This window comes from Chrysemys picta, chromosome 6 (genome assembly GCF_011386835.1).
Source record: "Chrysemys picta bellii isolate R12L10 chromosome 6, ASM1138683v2, whole genome shotgun sequence".
Classification (NCBI taxonomy): Eukaryota; Metazoa; Chordata; order Testudines; family Emydidae; genus Chrysemys; species Chrysemys picta.
The window spans coordinates 74195592-74223151 of NC_088796.1; the positions used below are offsets into that span (position 1 = coordinate 74195592).

General features: G+C 38.2%; 1 protein-coding gene across 8 annotated transcripts in view; it reads left to right on the forward strand.

Moving 5' to 3' along the window:
* DMXL1 (Dmx like 1) overlaps positions 1–27560 on the forward strand; it is a 142252-nt gene that overhangs the window by 34212 nt on the left and 80480 nt on the right. For 5 of the 8 annotated variants that reach the window (XM_005300153.4, XM_005300154.4, XM_005300155.4 and 2 more), the window contains exons 6-16: positions 399–465; positions 4783–4958; positions 9205–9394; positions 13912–14080; positions 16977–17189; positions 21241–21494; positions 21608–22292; positions 22968–23089; positions 23845–23934; positions 24246–24348; positions 25943–26059. In XM_005300153.4, coding sequence (XP_005300210.1) covers positions 399–465; positions 4783–4958; positions 9205–9394; positions 13912–14080; positions 16977–17189; positions 21241–21494; positions 21608–22292; positions 22968–23089; positions 23845–23934; positions 24246–24348; positions 25943–26059 — 2186 coding nt within the window. Of the gene's footprint in view, positions 1–398; positions 466–3130; positions 3254–4782; positions 4959–9204; positions 9395–13911; positions 14081–16976; positions 17190–21240; positions 21495–21607; positions 22293–22967; positions 23090–23844; positions 23935–24245; positions 24349–25942; positions 26060–27560 lie in introns of those variants that run through there. The other 3 variants (XM_005300157.5, XM_065550366.1, XM_065550367.1) reach the window with 3 other exon arrangements.

Consider the following 27560-nt stretch of genomic DNA (forward strand, 5'->3'; position numbering starts at 1 on the left):
AGTGGAATTGAATTTGAAGTATGCGTGAGGTGGGGGTTGAGCGCATCTGGGAGAAGCAGTTTAAGACCAAACCATTAGGACCCACCTCATCACAATCACATTGTCTCTGGCAGGAGACAGCAGGTCATCTGAACCCCATGTCTCTGCTAACCACAGCCTTCCTTTGACACTTCAGCTGTAGAAGAGTCTCCTCACAGCGCCCCATAGCTTGCGCTAATAGTGCTTGAGTCTGATGATACAACTGCAGAATATGAAACTAAACCTAAAATACAAAGAATTTTTCATAAAACACCAAAGAAATAACTCTGTATTCTGTGCTTCTGAAACTTTTTTTACCTTATTTATGTTGCTACATTTTTGAATTATCAAATTGTTTTTTTTAATTCTTTATTTTACAGAACTGCTTCCCAAGTTTATCTAATGAAATTTTCACCAGATGGGGAATTCTTTGCTACTGCAGGAAAGGTAAATAATTTTGGTATGACAGAATTATGTTCCTTTAGAAAGGTAATGAAATAATGCAGAACTTGACTGCATCCGTTTTTTGAAAAACAGGAGAAGTAATACTTGTTTTTTTCTTTTTTATAATTCAGAATGTCAGTAGCTTCCAAAAATTCTCTTATGCATCTCCTAATACTGTTTAGTGACCGCTTTGAGTAATTGGGAGGGCTAAAATTCAGACAGGAAACCCTACAGATTTAGTTCTAGCAGAGTACTACCTTTGTTTCTGTTTTGAGTAGACAATAGTTCAGTGCCAAAACATAAGACATTAGGAAGTGAACAGTCTGTTCCAGAGGAGTAGGCCCATGAAACGAAAATTGGATGTGATTCCTTACTAAAAAGTAAATGGAAAATATTGGAGCTTTTTCTTAATGTTTAAAAATACATTTTCGAAGAGAAGCTGATGTGCTAACATGAGTGACAGCACCTGTTAAGCAATCTGTTGCACAAAAAGTATCTCTTTATCCCATTAAAATATAGACTCTCTGGAAGTTGGCTGAGCAATCAGACTGGCTGAAACTTTTGAATGTTTGACATGTAAGCATTAAATCTTAAGGTTCTTAAATAAGCCTGCATGGAAACTTATGCCTCCATGATCAGTGTCTTCTAATAGGTACCCATGTTAGTGTCAAATGTCTGTGGCAGCTTACAAATTTAGCTTTGGAAACTTGGTAGTGAACAAGTTCAAGCTACTAAAGCACTGATTGGTTGCAGCAGCTTGGGAATGGTATTCAAGGCGAAACCACCACCATGTTGTCCCATCTCTAACAGTGCTAACCACATGATCTGCCAACTTCTACTTCTAGAAAAGCTATTTAATTTTCCTTACTCAGTCTTCAAAAGAGAATACAAAACTTAATGCTGTGGAATCAGGGAGAAGGGAACTCAAGGTGGTATGATGGGTGCACTGGAAAACAGTATTGTTTGTTCATGTTGGAGCCTGCAGTGTCTGTGGAGAGTATGTACATAGGCTATCTATTGATGCTATTAATGCTATCATTCTTGTTCAAAGGGGACTTAAATACTGACATGACATCACAAGAAGGTCCTGTCAGAATGTTCTTGAACCATGTCCAGAGCCATATTCTGAGAATTGATAATTTTGGAAATCAGTTGCTCAAAATATCTTACAGTGAAGATCATATAACATTAAGGTTATGGATAAAAAGTTTCTGATTTCCGGAAATGAAACAAGGCTCCCATAGTATGTGTATGGTTGGTAGTAAATTGACTCAGTTTGCTTGACTTCAGTAATACAGCTGTTCCCATAAATGATTGCCAATACCGAAGTGTAACGTTTGTAGTATATTCTTGCATAATAGGCAGACATTTTTACAGCTACAGATAGTTCCCTAAAGCATGTTGCAATCCTTAAGACATACTAGTTGATTTACTGGGATAAAAGCTTTTGATGTACAAATTGTGACCAAAAGAAATCAATGTATAATGTCACATTGCAAAATCAAAAAACAAAAGGGATAAAGCCAGTTTGTCATGTTGTTAAAGCAATATGAGGAGAATAATATTGGAAAGTTGACCGTAACTAACCTAGTTCCATATGTAAGTGCAGAATCTTCTAAATCTTAATCTTTTTTTATTTTCTTTTATCTCTGGCTTAGTTACACTGGAGAAGATCTCAAACAGGAGAACTGGGTCATTGCAGATTGTTTGATTCCTTCTTTCTCACATAAGATGCTGATCAGGGAGGTTATTTGATGCTAGAAATGCCTAGTGTCCACAAAATGCTTCAGTGGCAGCTCTATCCTTAAGGAAATGCTTACTGATGACTTTCATATTCAGTTTTTGGATTATCTTTGTTTATTTTAGATCAGTCCATAATGTTAAATGTGTGTGTGTTCTCATGCATAAAATGAAATGTCCTTTTGGTGGGACAGGTTCTGGAGGCAGGTATCTTCCCCCACACTGTGGGCTTAATTATGAGTATCTTATCATGTCATTAATTTACCTTTGCCTTATATTCCTGGTGTTCAAAATAGAAGTCCTTTTGGTCACTTTTTCTGTGAAATAAGCTGATAAAAATGCAACCACTCAGTCACTGCAATAATGTGGCTCCAAATCTAGGATAGTTCTGGTGAGTGAGACTCTCTGACTGTTAGAGCGGAGAAGGATCTTGTCTTTCATGGACATAATGGTCCATGTACTGTAGCTTTGTTTGAGTCTCTTGAGGTTTTTCCATCACCAGCATTTCCTTTCTCTTGCATTGGCTTTTCTTTCATAGAACATCTGAGAATAAGTGATCTATAGGGATGAGGAGAGGGTTCTTTACTGCCACCATGTCAGTGTGATCATAATGGACTTGCTTGTTAGAAACCTAGAACATTGACGTTTTGGCTGGGTTGTTTTTTTTTTTTTTTTTTCATTGGGATGTTCCCAAGATTAACTGGGCCCTTGAGTCTTCACTGTATGGAAGGTGTTGTCTGACCAAGATATGGTACAGTTCTTGAGCCCTTTGTTTGTGACTAGGCCGAAGATCCTGTCTCTCTAGGCATAGTTAGAGACAATCTGGAGAACTGAACAGTAGATGTGCCTAAATTTCTTCATTATCCTGAATGTCTTAGGTGTTTGTGTAGTTTTCTCAAGTCAGTGGCCTGGATTCTCCTGTTTACAGGTGTAAGTCAGAATTAACTCCGCTGAAGTTGATGGAATTGCACAAGTTGAAACCATGACAGAATATCTCAGCAGCTCCTCCAGGAATTCCATGCTGTTAGGATGTTCAGACAACCAAGAGGAGGTGGGGATTTGACATGAGCAAGACTAAGGCAAAGTCTACACTATGACTTTGGTATAACTTAGGTCACTAAGGGGTGTGACTAAGCCACCCTCTTGAGTAATGTAAGTTATACCACCCTAAGCACCAGTGTGAACAGCACTACGTTGGTGGGAGAACTTCTCCTGCTGACATAGCTACCACCTCTTGCGGAAGTTGATTTATTATGGCTATGGGAGAGCTCTCTCCTGTCAGCATAGAGTATCTTCACTAGATGTACTATAGCGGTGCAGCTTCACTGATGTAGTGTAGAGTACCCCTAAAAGGGAATTCTCTCACCATCTAGGACAGAATCTAGGATTTCTATAGCACCATTTGGTCTTTGAAAAGTTTTTTATATTGGGCAGACAAGGAAGGCCTGAAGCTTACTGAGTGACTTAATTCACTGCCACCAGACAAATGATACTCTATGTAAAAAGCCTTGTCAGGCGATATTCAAGGCTTTCAAATGCATCAACTTAATATCATCTAGAATCTGTGGGAACTAGTTGAAAATTTTCAGCTGAAATTTCCCAAAGTGTGTGGTGATGTAAATCATCTATTTGAATTTGTGAGCGAGAACTATTGATTTTTACATCAATTTAATCAGGTTTTACATTTGAACTTTTTATTTACCAACAAGGTTGACTTTTAGTGGTTGGTATAACTGAGTACTTGACAGCTAGGAGAATACACTATGCCTATACATATTTATTTAAACAATTATGTAAAATTTACATTTATTTATATTCTTTATTTTTATATTATTGTGTTAGAAAATGGTGATTGATGCACTTATTTACTAGATCAACTTTTTATTTGTAATTAATGTCAGGCTGCATTTGGAGATTTGCAATTCTATTAAAAATGCACAAAATATTAAAAAACCTTTGTTTATTAGTTAAATAAACCTTAAATGTGCTGGATATATAAGAAGAAAATTATCAAAATGTTATGTTTGAAACTGATTTAATAAACAGAAGAAGCACTATTTGTAGTTAGTGAATTGAACTGGGTACCATTTCCTCCAGATTTTAGAACTAGTAGATCTGATCCTCCCCCTTCATTTTCATTTGTACATTGAAAGAGAGAAACAATTTTTTCTGCTTTTTCAGCTCCCAATTGGTTTTTCAACTTTTTATGAACATGTAATTGAACTAAACTAGTGGAATAAACTGAAAGGAAGAAAATACTCTACACCTGCATAAGACTTTACTGCTGTCAAAAGCTTGTTTAGCACTTCAACAGACTCTGGTTCAGGTGCTTAGCCAGTGACTTCTACCAGTTCAGTGGTTGGACTTTCTTTGAAACTTCAGCAGCAAATATGCTGCTTGAATATTATATCTTTTATTTAATTCAAATTATTTTAATAAGTTGTCATTTAAAATTTAATTTAAATAGGTTTAACAGGATTTAATATAAATATTCCTATTTAAATTTAAAAAACCCAGTTTTATTCACCCTGGAATTTCTACTAGGATAAACTTTCTTTTGTTTTCCTACTTTCTGCTCAGGACGACTGTCTTGTAAAAGTGTGGTATAATACCGATAGTTGGCGATCAGCAGTAACACCTCAAAGTTCAAGTTCACAAAAACAAGCACAAGATGTTGATTTTTCATTTGTTTACTTGGCCCATCCTCGATCTGTAAATGGATTTTCATGGAGGAAGACAAGCAAATACATGCCACGGTCAGTAGCTTAACTGCTTGATATCTGTAAATTGTTGTTCATTACCTGATAAACTTTCCTTCCAACGTTTGTAATAGGCTTCTTTTTTAAAACTACCCTAGCTGCTCTTCTCTGGAGACCTTGGTTTAAATCCAGTTTCCTACTGTGCTAATTCAACAATACTAAATTGTGGCTGCTCTGCTACTTCTGTATTTACGATGAGCTGCCTCATACACCTCACGTTTATATTGTACATTCTGTCAAGGTTCTTTTATGCCCTGTTTACCACAGTTTGAGCACTTCCTATGAGTAAAAAGTTATTTCCTACCACCCTGCTGGCAAAAGGCAGACTTGTTTTTTTTTTTTTTTTTTTTTAAGATGTGAGGGTGGGAAACCCCTGGGTGAAGAGAGAGAGGTTTTGCATTTAGCTCTGGACAGGAATCTCATCTTTTGGTCCAGATGCTAACAAAATTATATTCCTACTTAGGTCTTAACAAGCAGACCTGGCGAATGTTCTGACTTCTGCAGTACAGTGTGTATCCAACAGTAATTAAGCACTTTAGCTAAATAGCCATTTGTGCATTTTATTATTGCACCTCCTCTCTTTATGGTCTTCCAGAATCTGATTATAACAAAACTCACATTTGTGCATGGCTTCTTGCTCATGTATGCAAATGCTGTTACCTCATTGTGGTGTGAAAGATCTCCACTGGTTCTCCGTTTACTTGAGGATCCAGTACAAAATCAAAATCCTGTCCCGAAGACCCAACATATCATGGTGACAGGCATGTTAGGACCTAAATAAAATGGTCATTCACACTGAATCCCAGTTTCCTTCTGTCTGTATCATACAGTATGCATTTTAATATACCTAAATGTAAATGGATACATTTAGGAACAAAGAATGTAGAATTACAGGATGGGAGACTATCCTGGTTAGGAGTGACTCTGGCAAAGATTTGAGGGTTGTGGTGGATAATTAGGGCCCTATGAAATGTTTAATTTTGCATTTTCTGATTTATTTTCTGATTTCATTTTTTTCCATTTTAAAAAAAGTGAATTCCATCTTTATGGTTTTTTAATAACAATTGTTTGATTCATTAACAACAATTAAGTAGCCCTACTATAAATGCATTAAAATGTTCAGAATTGGATTGCAATGGAAATAACTGATTTTACAAAAAAACCAGAACACCCTGCAGATATTCAGTATACGGTTAAAGTAACACATTTTAAATTACTTTTTAAAGTAGCACTCTGTAATATGACAAAACTGACATGGATGAACAGTAACACAAGAAGTCCACAGAGATTGGGAGGGAAGGGGGCAGGGAGTGTGTGTGTCAGCATGCTGTGTCTCTAAGCAAAGCACTCACCAGCCTGAATACTTGTTCAGCTAGCAGCTGGCAGCAACCACTCCTGAACCAGAGGCTGGTGCACAAACAGGCACTCCCCTGTCCTCCACCCCAGCTCAGCAGAGACCGGGTACGCCGGCAGGGGAAGGAGGGACACCCTGACATCAGCCCACCTCCCTTCAGCTCTGGACAGCAGATCAGGAGGCTCCTGATCCAGAGCAGCTTGACTCTTACGTGTGGCTCCATGTAGCACAGCCATGCAGCCTGCCCTGCCTGCCTGCTGCTGCTGCTACACTCTCAGTGCTGTGGAGAGCAGGATTCCACATTAATGTTTTGATTCTGTCCATGCTCTCATTAACACAGATTTCATAGAGCCCTAGATAATCAGATGAACATGAGCTCCCAGTGTGATAATATGACTGAAAGAGCTAATGCGATCCGGGGATGCATAAGGGGGGGAATATCACATAGGAGTAGAGGTTATTTTACATCTATATTGGTCACATGTGTAATCGTTGCTAGAATATTTTGTCCAGTTCTGGTGTCCATAGTTGAAGAAGCATGTTGATAAATTGGAGAGGGTGCAGAGAAAAGCCACACAAATTATTAAAGTGTTAGAAAACATGCCTTAGACTCGATGAGCTCAATGAAGGGACAGTAAAGGGATGAGTTGATTACAGTTTAAGTTTCCCCATGGGGGAACAAGTAGTTAATAAGCTCTTCTTTTTAGTAAAGAAAGGTACAACACAACCCAATGGCTGGAAGCTGAAACTAAATAAATTGAGACTGGAAATAAGGTGTACATTTTTAATGGTGAGAGTAATTAACTATTGGAACAGTTTACCAAGGTTTATGGTGGATTCTCCATCACTGTCAATTTTTAAACCAAGAGCGGTTGTTTTTCTAAAACATATGCTTTAGGCATTATTTGGGATAGATTCTGTGGCCTGTGTTGTAAGATATCTGTCTAATTACTGAGTGAGCAGGTTACTGACCTGTCTGGAGCAGCACTTCTATCTTGGTTACATGATCTCTCCAAAGCATTCCTGGGATGCTTTTTAAACAACACTGGTGGGATGCTTTCAGCCTCCTGTTGTGTATTTCTACCATCTAACATGTTTCCAAGTAGTATAATCTCACTTTAGCATGTAGATTTATCTTCTTGATGTTTGGCAAATGGGAAAATGATCTATGGGCTTTGCCAGTTCTTGCCTTTACTACTTCAGTGAGCTGGTTATTAACAGATAGTGTACTTCCAGGGTAAATAAAGTCATCGACTCTCTTGTACTCTTGCTCATCAATCACATGTCCACTGGTGTTGACATCATTTTCTTCTATCACTATGGGCTTGGTATTCTGCATACTGATATAAAGTCCCACTTTAGCACTTTCTGCTTTTATGTTCACAAATAGTCTTTTCATTCAATCCAAGCTGGTCTCCAGTGTGACTATATTATCTGCAAAATATAAGTCTTATAGCTTCACCTGCCTAAACAATACTAGTGTCTTCAGCAGCAGCTACTGCCCTTCTCATCATAAAATCTGTGACAATGCAGAAAAGATGTGGGGATAGTAAGCGGCCCTGCCTTATGCCAGGAACAGTCTTAAACCATTCTGTCTCTCCAGTGTCTGTCCTGATACAGCACACAGACTTGTCATACAAAGTATTTATTAAATTAACAATCTTTGCTGTCATCTGCTAATTGGCTTTCTTTGAATCCCCTCTAAGTCAGTTATCAGTGAGTGCAACTGCAGCAGCCTAAGGCCCTTCACAACTGTGCGCTCCTTACTTATTCTGTATGTTATGTTGCCCTCCACTTCCTGTGCTCTAAGAATGTCAGCCTTAACTGCTCACTTGAATTCCACCTCTCATATACTGAATGTCCTCCATACAGCTACTGCCTTGGAAGTTGTCAAATTCATCTTTACTATCATGCCACCCGGAATTTGCCATCTGATAATTTTTAAGGTGTGTGTGTGTGTGTGTGTGTGTGTGTGTGTGTGTGTGTGTGTGTGTGTGTGTGTGTGTACATAATACAATACCTATTACCATTTCCCTGGCAACTCTTACATGGAATCACAAAATTATGCCCACAGACTAGATACATAACCAGAACATGTTCGTGCGTCATTTGTTACATCCCCTTGGAGTGTCTTGTCTTAAACTAAATTGTAAGCTTGTCTGGGAAGCGAACTTGAATGTCTACGTAGTTTTTATAGTGCCTAGCACAACGGAGTTCTGATCTTGATTGGGATTTCTTGATGCTGTTATAATGCAAATAATGTTTAGAGAAATAAGCATAGAAGTGGTCACAAAGAACTTATTATATAGTCCTGTCTATTGTATAATCATGCTGTATGATTTTGGCCATACTTTTGAACAAACTTTTATCTATGTCCAAATTTCCACATCTGTAAAATGAGGATACCTACCTACCTAGCTTACAAGGGAATGCTGAGGATTATTAATAATTGTAGAATGCTTCAAAGAACAAAAAATGATAAAATATTGGCTATCAATATACAGTTCACTTTTTTCCATCCAAATGGCTAGTTTTGTATGCTGGAACCAAAGATCCAATATTGCATAGTTACATAACTGTAAGTTTGAGGTGGCGGAAGGCACATAACAGTGCTGTATTCATGACTGTTCACTAAACTTCTAATATTTAAAATAGTTGCACCATTTAGTCCATTTCGGGTTCCAAAGTTTCACCTATTTTTCTGGGGGTATTTATCAGGTTAATTAAAGAACTTAGTTTTGTAATTTTTTTATATGCTACCTAAGGCATAGTGTCATGCATAATTCTGGAAATTTATACTTAAATTCTTACCTTTCATTGTTTTATGTGGGTATTTGTATGCTCCGAATATAACTATTTTTTTTCAATCTGGCTAAAACTTTCTTTCAGTGGTGCTGTATGCAATGTACTGCTGACTTGCTGCAAGGATAATGTATGCCGTCTCTGGGCAGAGACTTTGTTACCCAATGATAGTTTATCATGCGCTGGTGGATACAACCATTGGACTGAACCAGTGAACTTAACCAATAACTTCAAAAGAAATGCTTCTAGTAAGGAACGAATGCAAAATGCTTTAGAGGTGAGAACTGTTGGATAGTACTTTTTTTACAAACCACATCTTTTTTGTATTTATTAAAAAAATTATTTGCTGAATATATTCTGAGAATAATTCATGTTTTATAATTTCTTTGGAAAGAGTGTTTAAAAAACAGATAGGTTTGAGAGTAACTTTTAGAGTTACGTTTATGATGTGAATGTTTAAAATGAAGTAAAACTTGTTTTCTTGAACAATCTGCAGTATTCTCTTAAAGTTAATTGTTTCAGCTTCCGGTATGCATGTTAGCTTTGAAAATGAGCTATTTAAAGAAAAATACAATAGTTGCAGATAAAGTTTGGCATCTCTGAGGGTATTAGTCACATAAATGGAGAGACAATATATTGAGTAAAGACATTTAAAATACAGAAGAAGTTTGAGTTCTCTTGAAATCTGTGTCAGTTGTGCTAGAACATGTCAGTCCTGATCACATTTCCTTGCACAACAGCCCACCTTGGACATCTTCAGGCAAAAAGGACGACAGTGGCTTGATAGTTTCACTACCTCTTGTCTTATGGCCAGAACCCTCTCCTTGAAGTCATGCTGTATGGTTTTGGCCATACTTTTGAACAAACTTATCTATGTCCAAATTTCAATAGCCAGGATGAATGATTGGGAAGATAAAGGCTATTGTTGCACTAAATCGATAAGTCACTGGAGCGGAAAGATACAAAGTAAAATAGTACTCCTCCATACACCTATATAGGGCACCAGGAAAAGGTTTGAAATATTCCCCTCATTCTCTCATCTACCAGTGCTCATGTTCTGAGGACTGAGGTAGAGTACTCCATAATTTTTAGTTTAATGTGGGAAATATGGTGTATGATAGAGAACAGCTTTACGTTTAGGGTGTAGATGCTATGGAACCCCAGTTAGGATGGTGCTTTGAGAAGTACCTGTGATAGGGGTTCTCTGGTTACCACAGGAGTTGCGGGATGTTCTCTTGCCTGTTTGATAAAGCAATGGTGATACTGTGGAAGGTTATATTTTTCCCTCTTGCTACCTTGCTTGAGGTTTAGAGCAGACTGCTTTCTGTAAGGCCGTACGTATTTGTGGAGAGTGGTCCTTGCCTGCCTGCCTGCCTCCCTCCCTCATGAAAAAGTGCTAAGTAAAAATGATGTCCTGAGGTACCTTTGAATACTTGTGGAGAGAAGTTAAGGACAGCCAGCTCCTACACAAACTTAGTGGTAGGATTAGATGGATGGTCTTTATGTCTCCCAGATGAAGAGCATAAAGCAGAGGATATGGTGTGGGTGATGGTCTGAATGGGAAAGTTTGAAGTTTCAAGTTCTGTAGAATAGAATCTTATAATGAAACTCTAGGGGGTTCTTCCAGTGCCTGCAGACGAGCTTTGCAGGATCTGTATAACTCCAACAGAGAAGAAACTTACTAAAACAAGGTATTACCACATGCTAAAGCAGCAGTTTTACCAAGTCTGGAATTGGTGACAATAACGTAGAATTGGAAACTAGAAGACAGCACAGTGCAAGCCCAGAGAAGAAAAGCTATTCAACCAGTGTTGGTAACCATGTAACCAAAGAAGACATTGAAATGGGGAGAAACTATCTACTCATATGTTCTAAGTCAAAGGGAGTGCAAGAGACAAGACTTTTTTTCTCATTTAAAAAAAGTGAAGAAAAAACTGGGAGAATGTTACGTAACAGCCTATCTACCACAAAGTTAGAAATGAGCAAGAATGACAAATTAAGAGAGGATAAAACCCCAACATACAAGGTAATCAGAATCTGGGTAGATTGAACTGAACTGACAGATATCTGAGGTTTCTTTCTTTACCCTTTTACACTATTAATGCTTGTACAGTTTTTCATGCCAATGGGGTATTAAATTGTGACAACACTAAGGTGACTAGTACATAGGAAAGTTTGACTTCAGCAATATCATATAGGTGACCATGTCCCCTCATGAAAATTTGAATCTTACTTGACTAGAGTTTTTCGGGGGTGTGTGTGTAAGGAAATGATTACAACACTTGAAGCAAATATTTTGCCTCTATTTTTAATGAGGAACTTGGTGACAGTGGCAGTATGGCTAATGGAAACAAAGATATAGAAGAAGAAATGACCACCTCCAAGATGGAAGCCAAGCTCAGTGGCACCCTGTGTGTGTGTGTGTGTGTGTGTGCTGGATGATCTCCATTCAAGAATAGTAAAGGAACTGACACATGAAATAGCCCAATAGCAAGGATTTTTAAGTAATCAGCAAACTCAGGATCATATCCTGTGACTGGAGAATTGCAAATATAGCACCTATGTTTAATAAAGGGGAGGAAAAAAGTGATCCAGGAAACTACAGGTCTGTTAAGTCCTTGTGTACAACTGAGATCAAACTAAAATAAATTTTGAAAGAGTGTAATTATGGGCATAGTGGTAAATGGTAATTGGGATAAAATAGAACATGGTTTTACAAAAGGTAGATTGTGCCAGACCAACTTTATCTTCCTTTGTGATAACAGATTTTCCATACAAAGGAAATCCAGTAAATGCAATCTATCTGTATTTCAGAAAGGCATTCTATATAGTTTCACATGGGAATTTATTAGTTAAATTGGAGAGATGGAGATTAATATGAGAATTGAAAGGTGGATAAGGAACTGGTTAAAATGGAGACTGAGTCATGCTGAAAGTGAACTGTCAGGCTGGAGTGAGGCTACTAGTGAAGTTCCTCAGGGATGGGTTTTGGGACCAATCTTCATTAACATTTTCATTAATGACCTTGGCACAAAAAATTGGAGTGTGCTAATAACATTTGCAGATGACACAAAGTTGGGAGGTATTGCCAATATAGAAGAGGACTGAAATATTATACAAGAACATCTGGATGACCTTGAAAACTCGTTTAATAGCAATGGAATGAAATAGTGCAAAGTGCAAGGCCAGGTACTTAGGGACTATCAACAGGAATTTTTGCTATAAGCTGGGGAGTTACCAGTTGGAAGCCACAGAGCAAGAGAAAGATCTGGGTATATTGGTCAATCACAGGATGACTGAGCCACCAATATGATGCAGCTGTTTAAAAAAAAAAAAAAAAAAAAAGGCTGATGCAATTGTAGAATGCATCAGGTGAGGTATTTCCTGTAGAGTTAGGGAAGAGTTGTTACCATTATACAATGTATTGGTGAGACCTCATCTGGAATACTGTGTGCAGTTCTGGTCTGCATGTTTAAGGAAGATCAATTCAAACTGGAATAGGTTCAGAGAAGGGCTACTAGGATGATCTAAGGAATAAGTAACCTACCTTATGAGAGGAGACTCAAAGAGCTTGGTTTGTTTATCTTAACCAAAAGAAGGCTGACAGGAGATATGATTGCTCTCTATAAATACATCAGAGGGAGAGGAATTATTTAAGATAAGGGCCAGTGTTGGCACAAGAAGAAATGGATATAAACTGGCCATCAACAATGTTTTTAGACTTGACATTAGACACTCGTTTCTAACCATCAGAGGAGTGAAATTCTGGAGCAGCCTTCCAAGGGCAGTAGTAGGGGCAAAAAACCTAACTTGTTTCAAGACTGATCTTGATAAGCTATGGAGGAGTCATATGATGAGGTTGCCTACAAGGGCACATGGCCCACCCTGCTATTAGCAAGTATCTCCAACAGCTGGAGATGGGACACTAGGTGGGCAGAGCTCTGAGTTATTACAGAAAATTCTTTCCCAGGGGTCTAGCTGGTTGATCTTGCATGCTAACCGATGGTCATATTTGGGGTCAGGAAGGAATCTTTCCCCAGGTCAGATTGGCAGAGACCCTGTTTTTCATTTTTTGTTTTGCTTTCCTCTGCTGCATGGGACATGGGTCGTTTGCTGATTTGAGTTACAATAAATGGTGGATTCTCTGTAACTTGAAGTCTTTTAAATCAAGATTTGAGGACTTCTGTAACTCAGCTAGTGGTTATGGGCTTATTACAGGAGTGGGTGGGCGAGGTTCTGTGGTCTGCAGTGTGCAGGAGGTCAGACTAGTTGATCATGGCAGTCCTTTCTTGGCTTTAAAGTCTGAGTCTGAGATTGTGCTTATGGGGTCGAAAATGAAGTATTGATCCAGTCATGGAGACTTGGTGATAGTAGCCAATTCAAGATTTTTTTTTTAATAACTTGAATGTGCATGGTTTGTGTTCCTCTTGAAAAATGCTATAGACACAGCATTTGATTTGGTCTGAGCATGAAGGCTGTACAGATACAGCCCAGTACATTGGAATACAAAGCTCTCTGAATTTTACTACTCCCATTCAAGGCAACACTGTGTTACTTACAAGCTTTCTACGGGATTCTAAAGACATTAACATCCTTTATTATGTAGTCCCTTTTCTATGGAAGATACGTTATGAACAATACAGTTGGTAAATTCACCAGTGCACTTTTTAACTGTAAAAGCTACTTCCTTTAGGTTAGAATTTCACATGCTTTCTTTTCTAGAAAATAATTTATAGATTAAATCCTCCTTTTTTCCTTTGGAAACAAAATTAAAATGACTTATTCTCCACACAGTTAAATCTAAGGCCCTTTCGACGAGGAAGGAGAAGGTCACTTGCCCTCATAGCACATACTGGATTTTCCCCACATCAGCAAGATCCTCATGAAGTTCATAGGAACACTCCTTTGCATGCAAATGCACTCTGTCACTTTCATATTGCTGCCAGCATCAACCCAGCCACAGGTAATCATGAGCAGTTAAGATTTATGATACAGGAACGCAATACAGACTTTTCTCTGTGTACCCTTAATTTGCCTCCTTGTATTTATACATTCGGATGGACTTTATTTATCTGAGCACAGGACCTCTGCCTCATTCAGTGCACAGGATGGATGGTGCTGACTTAAAGAGCAACTATTCAATATTCTGTTTTCTGCTCATGGTTTAATATGTGACCCTATGTGTATACATTGCACACTATTTAAATCCTGCTCTGAAGACAGAATTACCAATTCCTCATGGCTTTCTTTGGTGCTCATTGCCATACTATTGGAGTGCTTCACAACAACGTTGTGAGGTGAGGGTGTATTTTCTCCGTTTTACAGGTGGGGAACTGACCGATTAAGGTCAAAAGTATCCACTCATTTTGGGTGCCCAGTTTGAGACTCCTAGGACTTGACTTTTTCATAGTGCTTAGCATTATGTGGCCTTTTATATGTTCAAAGCACAGCTTTGATATCAGCTGTGAGTTCTGAGCACTTCTGCAAATAAGACCCTTATGTCTCAAGTCAGTCACCCAGAAAATGAGCAACCTACAATTAATGGCTATCCCAGAGCAGTTCCATCTTGCGTCCTGGATAATGCAGGTGTCTGTGCAGGGAAAAAACAGTGGTATGTGATCATGTTACAGTATTACAATGCATGTGTACAGTAGGTCCAAATAAAGGTTGCAGAGGAAACCTTAATTCTGGTACAGTAACTCCCCACTTAACATCCTCTCACTTAATGTTGTTTCGATCTTATGTCCCTGCTCAATTACAGAACATGCTCCATTTAAAGTTGTGCAATGCTTTGCTATAACGTTGTTTGGCTGCCTGCTTTGTCCACAGCTGGCAGCTCTCCTACTCTCCCCATCCCCTCCACAGCATCTCCCGCCCGCTGGCAGACCCGGCGGATCAGCGCCTTACCCCTCCTGCCCGCGGCAATCAGCTGGCCTGCAGCGTTCGTGAGGGAAGGGGGAGGAGCGAGGACTCAGCGTGCAGGCTCCCCCTGCCTCCCGAACGCCACAAACCAGCTGATTGCTGTGGGCAGGAGGGGCATGCAGAGTAAAGGGGGAGGAGGGAGGGGAAAGAAGAGGTGGGTTAAGGGTGAAGGTTTGGTGGTAGGGGGGCGTGGGCAGGCTGAGGGTTGAGCCCCCGCCCCTGGTGCTTGCAGAGTAGGGGAAGCTGCTGCTGCGCAATGTGCTTCTCCTAGCCTATAGCACCTTCAGCCTCCTTGCTTGCCTCATTGTCTCCAGTGCCAGTGGGCTGTGCCTGTGTGGGGTAAGGCAGGGGCACCTCCCCACTATAGTACTGTACTGTATGGCAAAAAAAAAAATTCCCTGGAACTTAACCCCCCAAGTTACATTCATTCTTATGGGGAAATTGGATTCGCTTAGCATCGTTTCACTTGAAGTTGCATTTTTCAGGAATATAACTACAATGTTAAGTGAGGAGTTACTGTACTTCATTTTTGAGTGCTTAGCATTACAATTTTAATCTTTTAAAATATTTTTTCATGTGTGTAATACAGGGTGTGTACACTTATATAAGCATTTTTATCATGAAACCACATAAGACTCAGTAATGATATGTATCTGTTACATAGCCCTCTTCGCTCATAGTTCCTAAAATCCTTTACAAAGGAGGGTAAGTGTCATTGTGGAGCATGCTGTGATTACAAATTAAGGTGGCTAGAAATGATAGTATTTAATTGGAGGAAGGGAGTTATTTGAAGGCTCCTTAAGAATCATTAGTAAAGTCCTAGTGCGAACTGTTAGAACTCACAAGAACCAGGATTACAGTTGTTTCAGAATAAAAGATAGAGTGAAAGAAGAGACAATACTCCATTTGACAGACTTTTTAATAATACATTTTAACCTGGGAAGGTGGGGGAAGAAGAGGGTTCCTTTCAAAAATATTGTAAAAAATATTGAAAGTTCAATAAATGTATACGAATGTCAAAAGTCAGCCTGCACATCATGTTCTTGTTTGGTATGTTCCTTTCTTAAACTAATTTTAATTCTTCCTTGTAACTCATCTTAATGCCAGATTCATCATCTTGAGAGCTGGCCCTCTGTGGCCAACTAACAAGAGAAGCTTATTCTGGAAGAATTGAAATTTCTTGTGTCTGCTTCCGCATTTCTCTTTTCATAATTTTATTCCCTGTGCACTCTCCTCCATTTCCCTCAGTCTTCCTATATTTCTTTGTTCTCCATTTCCTTGTTGTGGTCCTGGCATAACTACCTGCTTGAGCAGTTTAAAGACAGTACCAATTTCCGTGGAGAAAAGAGTGTATTTGCACTCAAAAGTGCTTTGTCTGACAGGATGTTGAATTTACAGCTGCCTCAGCACATTGTACTGCTGCATAAAATGGGAATATGGGAGACTTGTAGGTGGGGGTTACACATAAGAAGAGCCTGCTGCTGCCAGGTGCGCCATGTGAGAATTCTCAGCACGTCACAAGTGGCTGCACTCTTGCATCCTATATTTCAGATGGTACAAAATTATATACCCATCTGAAATTTGTTTGTATCATTTACTTGTGTTTGTTGCATGTGTAATAGTGGTGCCCTAACAAATAGTGTAAAGTATTGGGGATGGGTATATTTGTGAAATCTCTATTCTACAAAACACAATGTACATTGGGCTAAAATTACCTGAGATCTGTGGTGGCTTCCGTTGGTGTAAACCAGGACATATAGGGCCTTTTGGAGCAGAATATCTGCCCAGAGGGGATGGTGGTAGAATCCCTCAGGGTGAAGCAGGATTAGGCTTGCACGTGGTTGTATAACTTTAGCCTTTTTCACTTGTACGGGAAAAAACACATTACCACTACCTCTTTCTCTTTTGGAAATCACATTAACTTCTTGGTATTGCAGACATTCCTCTACTCCCTTCTATCACGTCTCTGAGTCTCAGTGAGAATGAAGAGAAAAGTGGGCCATTTGTAGTGCACTGGCTGAACAATAAAGAACTGCATTTTACCCTCTCCATGGAAGTATTTTTGCAGCATCTTAAAAAGAGCTTTGAGCAGCATTCTTCAGAGACCATCACTGAAGAGTCAAATCAGTTGGATGGCAAATCAGATGAAGGTAAAATGCATATCATAGCTATGTTTTTATTCTTTATAATGTGCTGTGAATTTTGTTGGGCAAACCAAATATCTAAATTAGTTAATATAGATGCTCCCCAACTTACACAATCGTTCCATTCCAGAAAGCCTTGCGTAACCCGAATTTTACATAAGTTGGAAACGTATATTGTGCAAGCATAAAAAAACAAACAATTACAACGTTTTCTGCTCTAAATCAATCTTCTTTTGCTTATGAACTGGTCCTGCATGCTTGCTATAACTTGGTTGCTTTCCAGACATGATTTGAATGAAATCATTAATCCAGTAACAAATTAGAAAAAAATGTTGGTTAACAAAAATAAAAGGAGTGACTCTTCAGCTTGAGTGGTCTTCGGAGTCAGGTGTACAGTTCAGGGGACCATGTGAAGTCTCTGGTTAGTATGTTACACTGGCCTGCAGGCTTCTTCTGGCCACTTGGCTGGTCAGGCTGACATAGCCTGGCATAATCTTGGGCTCCTCTTTCCTTAGAACTAACCTAGGGAAAGCAAGGGCAGCATACTTACTTGGTGTTCTGGTTGCTCAAGAATAAGACCTTCTTCCACATTTACCTTGACCTTTAAGGTTGCAGTGTAACCTATCGCTTAAATCAATCTCTGTACCAGATGACTGGAGGATAGCTAATATAACACCAGTTTTTAAAGGCTCCAGAGGCCATCCTGGCAATTATAGGCTGGTAAGCCCAGCTTTGGTGCATGTCAAAGATCTGGACAAGGGTGATCAGTGTGTATAGTGTTCTTGGACTTTCAGAAAGCAAAGGACCCCCACACCAAAGGCTCTTAAGGAAACTAAGCAGTCATGGGATAAGACGGAAGATCCTGGCGTGGATCAGTAACTGGTTAAAAGACAGGAAACAAAGGGTCGGAATAAATGCTCAGTTTTTACAGAGGAGAGAGATAAATAGTGGGGTCCGCTAAGGATTTGTACTGGGACCAGTGATGCTCAACATCTTCATAAACGATCTGGAAAAGGGGGTAAACAGCAAGGTGGCAATGTTTGCAGATAATACAAAATTACTCAAAATAGTTAAGTTCAAAGTTGATTGTGAAAAGTTAAAGGGATTTCACAAAACTGTGTGACTGGGCAAGAAAATGGCAGATGAAATTCTATGTTCATAACTACGCAATAATGCACATGGGAAAATATTATTATCCCAACTATACATCCAAAATGATGATGTCTAAATTAACTATTACCACTCAAGAAAGAGATCTTGGAGTCATTGTGAATACGTCTCTGAAAACATCTGCTCAATTTGCAGTGGCCATCAAAAAAGCTAACAATGTTAGGCACCATTAGGAAAGGGATAAATAATAAGACTGAAAACCTCATAATGCCATTGCATAAATCTAGGATATGTCCACACCTTGAATATTGCATGCAGTTTTGGTGGCTACATCTTATAAAAGATATAGTAGAATAGGAGAAGGGCAATAGAAATGATGAGGGGTATGGAACAACCTCCATGTGAGGAGAGATTAAAAAGACTTCAGACTGTTCAGCATAGAAAAGAGACGACTTCAGAGGGGATATGATAAGAGTGCTAAAAATCATGAATGGTGTGGAGAAAGTGAATAAGGAAGTGTTACTTACCCCTTCACGTAACATGAGAATCAGGAGTTATCCTATGAAATTGATAGGCAGCAGGTTTAAAGCCAATAAAAGGAAGTACTTCTTCATACAGTGCACAGTCCACTTGTGGGACTCCTTGTCAGGGGATGTTGGGAAGCCCAAAAGTATAAATGGGTTCAAAAAAGCATTAGATAAGTTCATGGAGGATAGGTCCATCTATTGGTCTATTAGCCAAGATGGTCAGGGATGCAACCCCAAGCTCTGGGTGTCCCTAAACCTCTGACTATTAGAAGCTGGGACATGACAACGAGATGGATCACTTGTTCTGTTCGTTCCATCTGAAGCATCTGGCACCAACTATTGTCCGAAGATAGACGACTGGGCTAGATGAACCATTGGCTGTACCTCATGACAATTCTCCAGAAGACTTCCAAGCAGATCAGTGCATCGCAGGTCCTGCATCCCGATTAGTGTGATCCAGTCGTTGGTCAGTTTGGAAATAGTGGAAATATCTATCATTAGACCACAAGCATGTGTACTCCAAAATCATAAAAGCATGGGGATAAATGGGACATAACTTAGTGGAAGTATCTCAGTGTCCTGACCGCCTCTTCCCCCTGCTCCCCCCCAAATCCCTTTTGGAGTAATGGTTGGTGGTGCACTGCTTTGGGTTCATTAAGGCAATTACACATTAAAAGATGTGATTTATGGCCTGATGAGGACCACATCTTTCTTAAAATACACTTTGGAGCACCTTTGTATCTGCCCCTGTGGGTTTTTGTTTTACCATCAAGGAATTGGGGAGCCAGGAGTTTTCAGGCTTAACTGGGTGAAGGGTCACCTTGCTCTTAGCGACAGGGCCTAGAGACAGAGCCAGTTTAGATTACATTAATATAAAATTCTACTTAAGCTAAGAAGGATTAAATCTTATACCTACTAAAGAAAATTGAAGTTTGTGTCTCAAGCTTTATTCACATGGACCTGTTTCTCTCTCTCTCAGCCTGAATAAGAAGCTGATAGGTTCAGTTGCCAGGCCTGCCAATCTCTCTAACCACAGAACAGATGTGATCTAGTGCTAATACAGGCTTCTGTACTCTACTATACTTATGCTGTTTTGAACGGATCACCTGTAGTGGGGAGAGGGTAGTTCAAGTTTTGTGCTTTTTCATTCTTTGCCTTTTTGCTGATACTGCCAATTATAGTCATCTAATGGCAACTGTGTATGGTGGTTTTGTGCTATAGACACCTGCCAGCTAGAAATAGAGTAGTGTGATAAGTGAAGTATGGTTTAATGTGTAAAGTCGCCAGCACTCACTGTTGTGACTGAATCCATCTGGGAATATGGGGAATTCATCTGACTGTTTCTAGAAGTGTAGGTCTTTTGTTTTGAGGTTGTTAGTTTAAAAAAAAAAACCCAAGAGGCTGTTTGAAATTTCAGACACCTTCAGGAGGCTTCTGCACACTTCCACTTATGGGATGCTAGCCTGGACACTGCAGAATGTTGCAACTTTCTTCTTTAAAGTAGTGTCCATTAGGGATCACATGAACATGTTGTTCTGGCACCAAATATTTGGAGTTGAGGTTACATAAAAGCTGTACATTATTCCATCTATATTCCTCTTTACTCAGCAGATTGCTGCGGGCAGAACTTAAAAATGAAGCTTTTCAAGAGAGACTTCCGTCAACATAATATTTTTTTTAAAACTGAACATTTAAAAATGTACTTTCTTGATTGTTTTCATTATTTGCCTTAAACAGTTAAAAAATTGGTCTTTTATTTTCTGGATCTTGTTCTAGCAAAATGCAGCCAGTGTTTTAGTAACCTCTGCAATAGAATGTTTAAAAAGAACCAAAACTCTTTTCTTTGCCATTTTAAAAACTCGGGAAAACGTGTTGACCTTAATTTTTGTAGTATTCACAAAGCCTGAAGCCTAGTGTCTAGTTTTTGGGATACATGAAGCCAGTTGGAAGGAATTTGATGCATTTATTCCTGAACTCCTCTGAACTTCCAGATTCTGGGTTTAAAAAAATATTTCATTTTCTGTACTTTCATGAATAAGCTAATACAACTTGTTTTTTAAAATGCTATAAGTGAGTTATGGTCAGTTTAATTCAATTTGGTATAATTACCAATCCATGTTTAATCGTACCTTTTTTGTTAGGTGTGTAAGAAGGTGTTGTAAAATAGCTTGACGTACATAATATAACTTACTACACTTTTCTCAGTCAGATATAGAAATATATTCAATTATATAGCATTAACTTGGTTTAGAGATTAAATCATTACCCTTTCAATTTGTTTAAATCCATGTTTGTATGAATGGTTTAGAAGAGGCTTAAAAGGAAGTTTTGAATAACCAAGCAGTGTTGCCTATAAGATTTTAATTTCCAAATGTAGCTTTCATTCATGGGTTTCTTTACTTTATATGCTCTTCTGCCAGAAGCTGATGATAGTGGAGAAGAGCAAAAAGGAAATCAAGAGAAGAAAGAACTGGGTAGTGAGAAAACTGTTCCAAATTCTGGCTTTGTTCCTTTATCTTCTGCTATTATTGATCATGAGATTGAAATACTATTGTCTGAGTGGAGCAAAAATGCGGACATGCTATTCAGTATTCATTCCATGGATGGTTCGTTGCTGGTATGGCATGTGGACTGGCTAGATGAATATCAGCCTGGTATGTTTCGCCAGGTGCAGGTATTATGATTTTTCTGAAAATCTGAAATCTGAAATATATATTTTATTCAATGAGTACATTAATATCCTCTTTATTTGTTCTAATACATATTATTTTCCCCCTTTAACTCTAGGTGTCTTTTGTTTCAAGAATTCCAGTAGCATTTCCAACAGGTGATGCAAATTCTCTTTGCAGAAGTATAGTGATGTATGCCTGCACCAAGAATGTTGACCTCGCTATTCAACAAGGCAAACAGAAGCCCCTTGGCCTTACACGTTCCTCATCTATGCTTATCTCTTCTGCCCACAATAAATCAACTAACAGTTTAAAATTAAGTATCTTCACCCCAAATGTTATGATGATTTCAAAACATGCAGATGGGTCTTTAAACCAGTGGCTAGTTAGTTTTGCAGAGGAATCTGCTTTTTCTACTGTGCTCAGTATTTCACATAAATCTCGATATTGTGGTCACCGTTTTCATCTTAATGACTTGGCTTGTCATTCAGTGTTACCTTTGCTGCTGACAACGTCTCATCATAATGCTTTAAGATCACCAGATGTTGACGGCACAAAACAGACAAATGATACTTCAAATTCTGGAGATTCGCCTTTAAGATCTCAGAATAGAGGCACTACAAGTGTAACGTCCCAGGATCCCAATGCAGTTTATAGTGAGCTTATTCTTTGGCGAGTTGATCCAGTTGGTCCATTATCCTTTTCTGGAGGTGTTTCTGAACTTGCACGAATTAATTCTCTCCATGTTTCAGCTTTTTCTAATGTGGCATGGCTGCCTACACTTATACCCAGTTACTGTCTTGGTAAGTTTTCTGAGTTAATTAGAATATTTAAAATCTTCAATTGTTAAAACAACTAGAATAGGGAAAAAAATGATGCTAGTAGTATGGAGAATCTAAATATGTTGAATGATGGAACTTTTAAATTATCTCTGGTTGGTTTCCAAAGTGTGGATTTTCTGAAAAATAACCTAGACTAAAATTTAAGAAAAATGTCCCCTTAATTTTGGTAAGCTTAAAAAAAGCCACTGGATATTTTCTCCCCTCTTATTTATAAGGCACTATAGATATGTTTTACAAGTTAAGGAGAAGGTCACTGCCCTTCGTTTTAAAATCTTAGATCTAAACATTTTTTTAAAAATGCATTAAAATGTTAATGTTAGTGGGTTGGGGTTGAAAAATATTAATACAGACAAGGAGAGTACTATTCTTGAGGGTAGTGTCGCCTTCAATAGGCAGATTGGAGTCTAGTTTCCTTTTGGTGAAGTTCAGTATTAAATCTTCATATTTCTGGCATATGGCCACGTTTATTAAATATCTAAATACAAATTAGATCAATGAGAAATAAGTTCTGCTTTCTTCTGTTTTGTTTAAGTCTTTAATAATAAATTTTTGTGATTTGCTTTTTGCCAAAAATAGGGAAGGAGCTAGTATGTATTCACTTAAATATTGAACTGATTGTTCATAAATACTTTTCAGGTGCATACTGCAATTCTCCAAGTGCTTGCTTTGTGGCAAGTGATGGACAGTATCTGAGATTATATCAGGCTATAATAGATGCTAAAAAGCTTTTGTGTGAGCTATCCAATCCTGAAATTTCTGTAAGTAAAAACTTAACTTTACTTAAACATGTAAATTACATCATCATCATAACTCATAAATTGGTTTGTCAGACTAGTGAAGAACGTTAAGAACTCTGCAAAATATATCTCTGTTGTAAAGTCAATCTGCAAGTATAATAGAATTTTACAACATTGCAGCCATACTCCATTGTTATGTCAGATCTCCAAAGCTCAGCATTGTTGAGGCAAGTCACTACTGCTTGGCTGGAAAATCTCCAAGAAACACCTAATGCTGTAAGAAGTAGTTTTGATGATTCAATAAGTGGCACTTTCCTCTGAGTCAGTACTGAACTGCTGTGTCAGCCTAGTGCAAGGAGGCATCTTTCATGTGTGGCCTTTAAAGATTCTGTGGCACTTTAGTGTTAACATTCTTACTCCTATTGTGTCCTCACAGAACTGCTTTACTTAAATTCCCATAACATTGTAAATTAGATATAATTTTAATTGTGTGTGTACTATTGCTACAGAATTAACAAAACCAAGTGCCTAGCAGTAAGAGAGAGTTCTGTAAAAGTTCTGAGTCTCTGGAGACTTCCATAGAACGTAAACAAATCTCTTTGGCTTTAATATATCTCAGTTTATTAAACTGAACTTCTTTCAACCCTGACTTTGAGTAAGTGAACCACGAATAAATAAAAACACTATGTCAAAATGAAAATGCCAAACATCAGGTAATATTTTAATCAACTTTAGGAGTTGAACTAAAAATTACTGTATTACTGTATTTTTTTCAGAAATATGTGGGTGAAGTTTTTAACATCATAAGTCAACAGTCTACTGCAAGGCCAGGGTGCATTGTAGAGTTGGATGCTATTACAGAGCTTGTAAGTAAGATACTTTTTCTGTACACATTTTATGGTGGAGAAGAACATTAATTTACTTGATTTTAAAAAGGCATTAAAATTGAGCATTACATCTGTAACTTTCCATGTTCACTGATGATGAAACCGGTACTGTGTGAGATGTGCAGACTATCCCTTTGCCCATATGCAGAGAGAATTATAGGTATCGCAGATAAATTTTATTCAAAATTCATTATTTTGCTTGGTCCTGTCAATTTTTCAATGATATTCTCTTAGAAATAAGAGATTCCATGTCTTTCTTCATTTTATTTACTGTTTGTCTTTTAATTTAGCATGGCAGAAAAACACAGTTACTTCATGTTTTTCAAGAAGACTTCATTTTGAATAACGATGATGAGAAAATACCTGAAAAGAACAACTGTTTAGCAGACTCTGGTAAAGCAGTATTAACTGTTTAATTCAGCAAGATGGTGAAGAATGTATCAAAGAGATATTGATTTGTTTGGATATAATGACTTTTTGCACTTCAGTTATATTTTGAGGCCAAAGATCTGCTTGATTTTGTTGGAATATAAGTTCAAATGAATGGAACAAAATTACAAATAGAACACAAACTACTTTCCTCTTCCTTGAGGAAACAGACTAAGGGTCTAAGTCAGGGGTAGGCAACCTATGACATGCGTGCCAAAGGTGGCACGTGAGCTGATTTTCAGTGGCACTCACACTGCCCGGGTCCTGGCCATCGGTCTGGGGAGCTCTGCATTGTAATTTAATTTTAAATGAAGCTTCTTAAACATTTTAAAAACCTTATTTACTTTACATTCAACAATAGTTTAGTTATATATTATAGACTTCTAGAAAGAGACCTTCTAAAAACGTTAAAATGTATTAGTGGCATGCGAAACCTTAAATTAGAGTGAATAAATGAAGACTCAGCACACCACTTCTGAAAGGTTGCCAACCCCTGGTCTAAGGCGAGGAAGCATTTTACCAAGAGGTACCCTTTATATACTGTAGGAAATGTTGTATAAGACTGATGGCTTTTAGTACAGAGAGAGGTACTTGTTGAAAACAGTAGTCTTTTGTACAGTAGGCCCTCTTTCAGGATCTGGGAGATGCAGGATGTGTAGCTTCCCATACTATTTTGTGGTGGTATGAAAGGCAAATAGATAGCTGAGTCCCATGTTTAATGTTAAGCTAGGGGAATGGTGCCAGATGACACTAGAAAGTGGAGTGGCTGTAAGTCTTTCCAACATTCCTTTCTGATGAGCAATCATTCTTACAACCAGCTAAACCCTTCCTTTGGACACAGGGTTCTAAAAAAAGTCTGACAGCTTCCTTTTTAAACTTGTATCTAAAAAGATATATTAAAATATATATATTAAGTAATTAAATACTGCTGCACTGCATGCCCACAGAAACAAGACCAAAAGGGCTAAGGTGTAAAATATGGTATGTCTGCAGACTTATGTTGTTACTAAAGCCAGCAGTGAATTGTAAACCAGATGTAAATAATTTGTATAAATTTTAATCTGCCATTCTTTTCTGGTGCCTCAGAAATTAGTGACTGTTCCTACATTTAACACTTCTTTATCCATAATATTTGATTAAAAACTGAGCCTACAGTTATATAGTTCACAATGCTTTCAACCTGAAAAATGAAAATATAATGCTGCTCATTAGCACTTCATATGCTACAGTATAAAATAAAAGCTGTTGCATAGATTTAAGATTTTAAACATAGCTGGTGGTGTTCTTCCCTTGAGTTTGTTTTATTGTATCAGTGATAGTATTTTCATTTAACTTTTCAATAACCGGTTCAGAGGGGGAACAAAAACAAAATCCCAACCAAATAAACAGAAGAAACATTTTCTGTATAAGATGATGACTACTTGGAATCTATATACTCTCTTAATTGTAAAGGCAGTAGTGCCTATATTTATATAGTGGGAGAGGGAAAAAAGTTAGTAGCTAACTATTGCTACACTAGATGTTGCACTAAAAACTTTGTTACTTTAAATTGCAACAGGAAACCTGCAAAATGGATTCTCTGAAAAATTTTACTTAATAGTAATTGAATATACTCAAAACCGCTCATTATTACACATGTGGAACTTACACTTGAAGTCTGTTCCAGTTTCAGTGGGTAAGTCCTTTTGTTATGATGTAAAAATATTGTTAAACATCAATTATTTGTAACCGTCTGATACTCCTCCTATTTTTAACTGTATTTACTGTTTAGATATTTAAGAAGCTACTGTCTAAAAAGCAATCAGCAATTGCTACACTGAAGGCTACTTTTGGGTTTCCATCACAACTTGTTCTTTCTTGCTCAATAGTCTCTCATTACCTTTTGCTCAGGAGCTTTTTATGCTTAGTCTTAGCCCAAACTGTGTTTATTTTTTGTTAGTAGTTGAGAAAAATCTATCCAGCTGTTTTAAGTTGTTAGTGGTAGGGATTCAGACTACTTTTGCTCCTCAGTTCAGAAATGGTAGCACAAAATTTCTTCAGATTTTCTGTGTCTTTAGTTCTAAATCATGAATGGTAGACTGCATTAATGCTGAGGGTTTAAAAATAAGTTTTAAGTGAATTAGAGTGCTGCACTGCTGAGTTGCACAGTTGCCAACTTTCACGTGGTAAATAAGCACCCCGACTTTTACAATAAGCCAAAAATCAAGCTAATCCCATTTCAAAACAAGGCCAAAACAAGCCAGTCCCTAAGAACTCCAACACTCTGTGACTAGATCCCCCCGGCGTGCAGTCTGGGACTTTGATGGGCCTGCTGTGCACCCCGACTCTCTTTCCCCCCCCTCGCCCTTGCTTGCCGGGAGCCGATCAAAAAAAAAAAAGCAACAAGCTGCTACAAGCCCAACAAGCTACAAGCCAAAAAACTAGGCAACAAGCAACTCGCAAGCCAATTAAGCCAAAAACAAGCCCAATTTCTGTTTTGTTCTCACCTCTCCTTCACCTCCTCCCCTTCCCCCATGAGTTTGGCATGTCTGGCTGAGTGTCTGTTAACACTTAAAAATTAGCAAAGCCTAAAGCCAGGTTCTCTGCCCTCTGTGACTGCTGTTATTAAACTGAGGATAACTGAATGTTCCTGACCCCACAGTCAGACTTGGGCAATAACAAAGATGGTGGTGCAGCAGAGGCAAGATTTCTTCAAGCTGTGTTCTGACAGTGTAGTTTTATACTGTCACAGCCTGTGTATGTAGGAGAGGGAAACCAATCTTCAAACCACAACAGCCCTGTCTGGTAAAGGGGAAGCTGGATGCACTCCCTTCCAGCAGGGTTGGTAAGTGTCTCATTTCTAATCCTCCTTCACTTTCCAAACTCATACCTTGGCTGTGTCTCCTTCCTGCTTTTCCAGGTAAATTCTGTCCTAGTCCTTACTTTCTATTGATTCATGCACTTATTTCCTTAAAAAGAAGGGGGGGAAAAAAACCATCATTCATGCAACTTTAAAGTTAAAATTCTAAAATGTTCATAGTAAACTAGCGCCATTTTGCGTATATATATATATATATATATATTACATGTTACGATATGCATTTAACTCTATCTGAAAATACATGTAGAGTTAACTTATTGTGAGAACTAATGTACACATGTCCTCTTTGACAGATTTAATTTTTTTTGGATCAGTA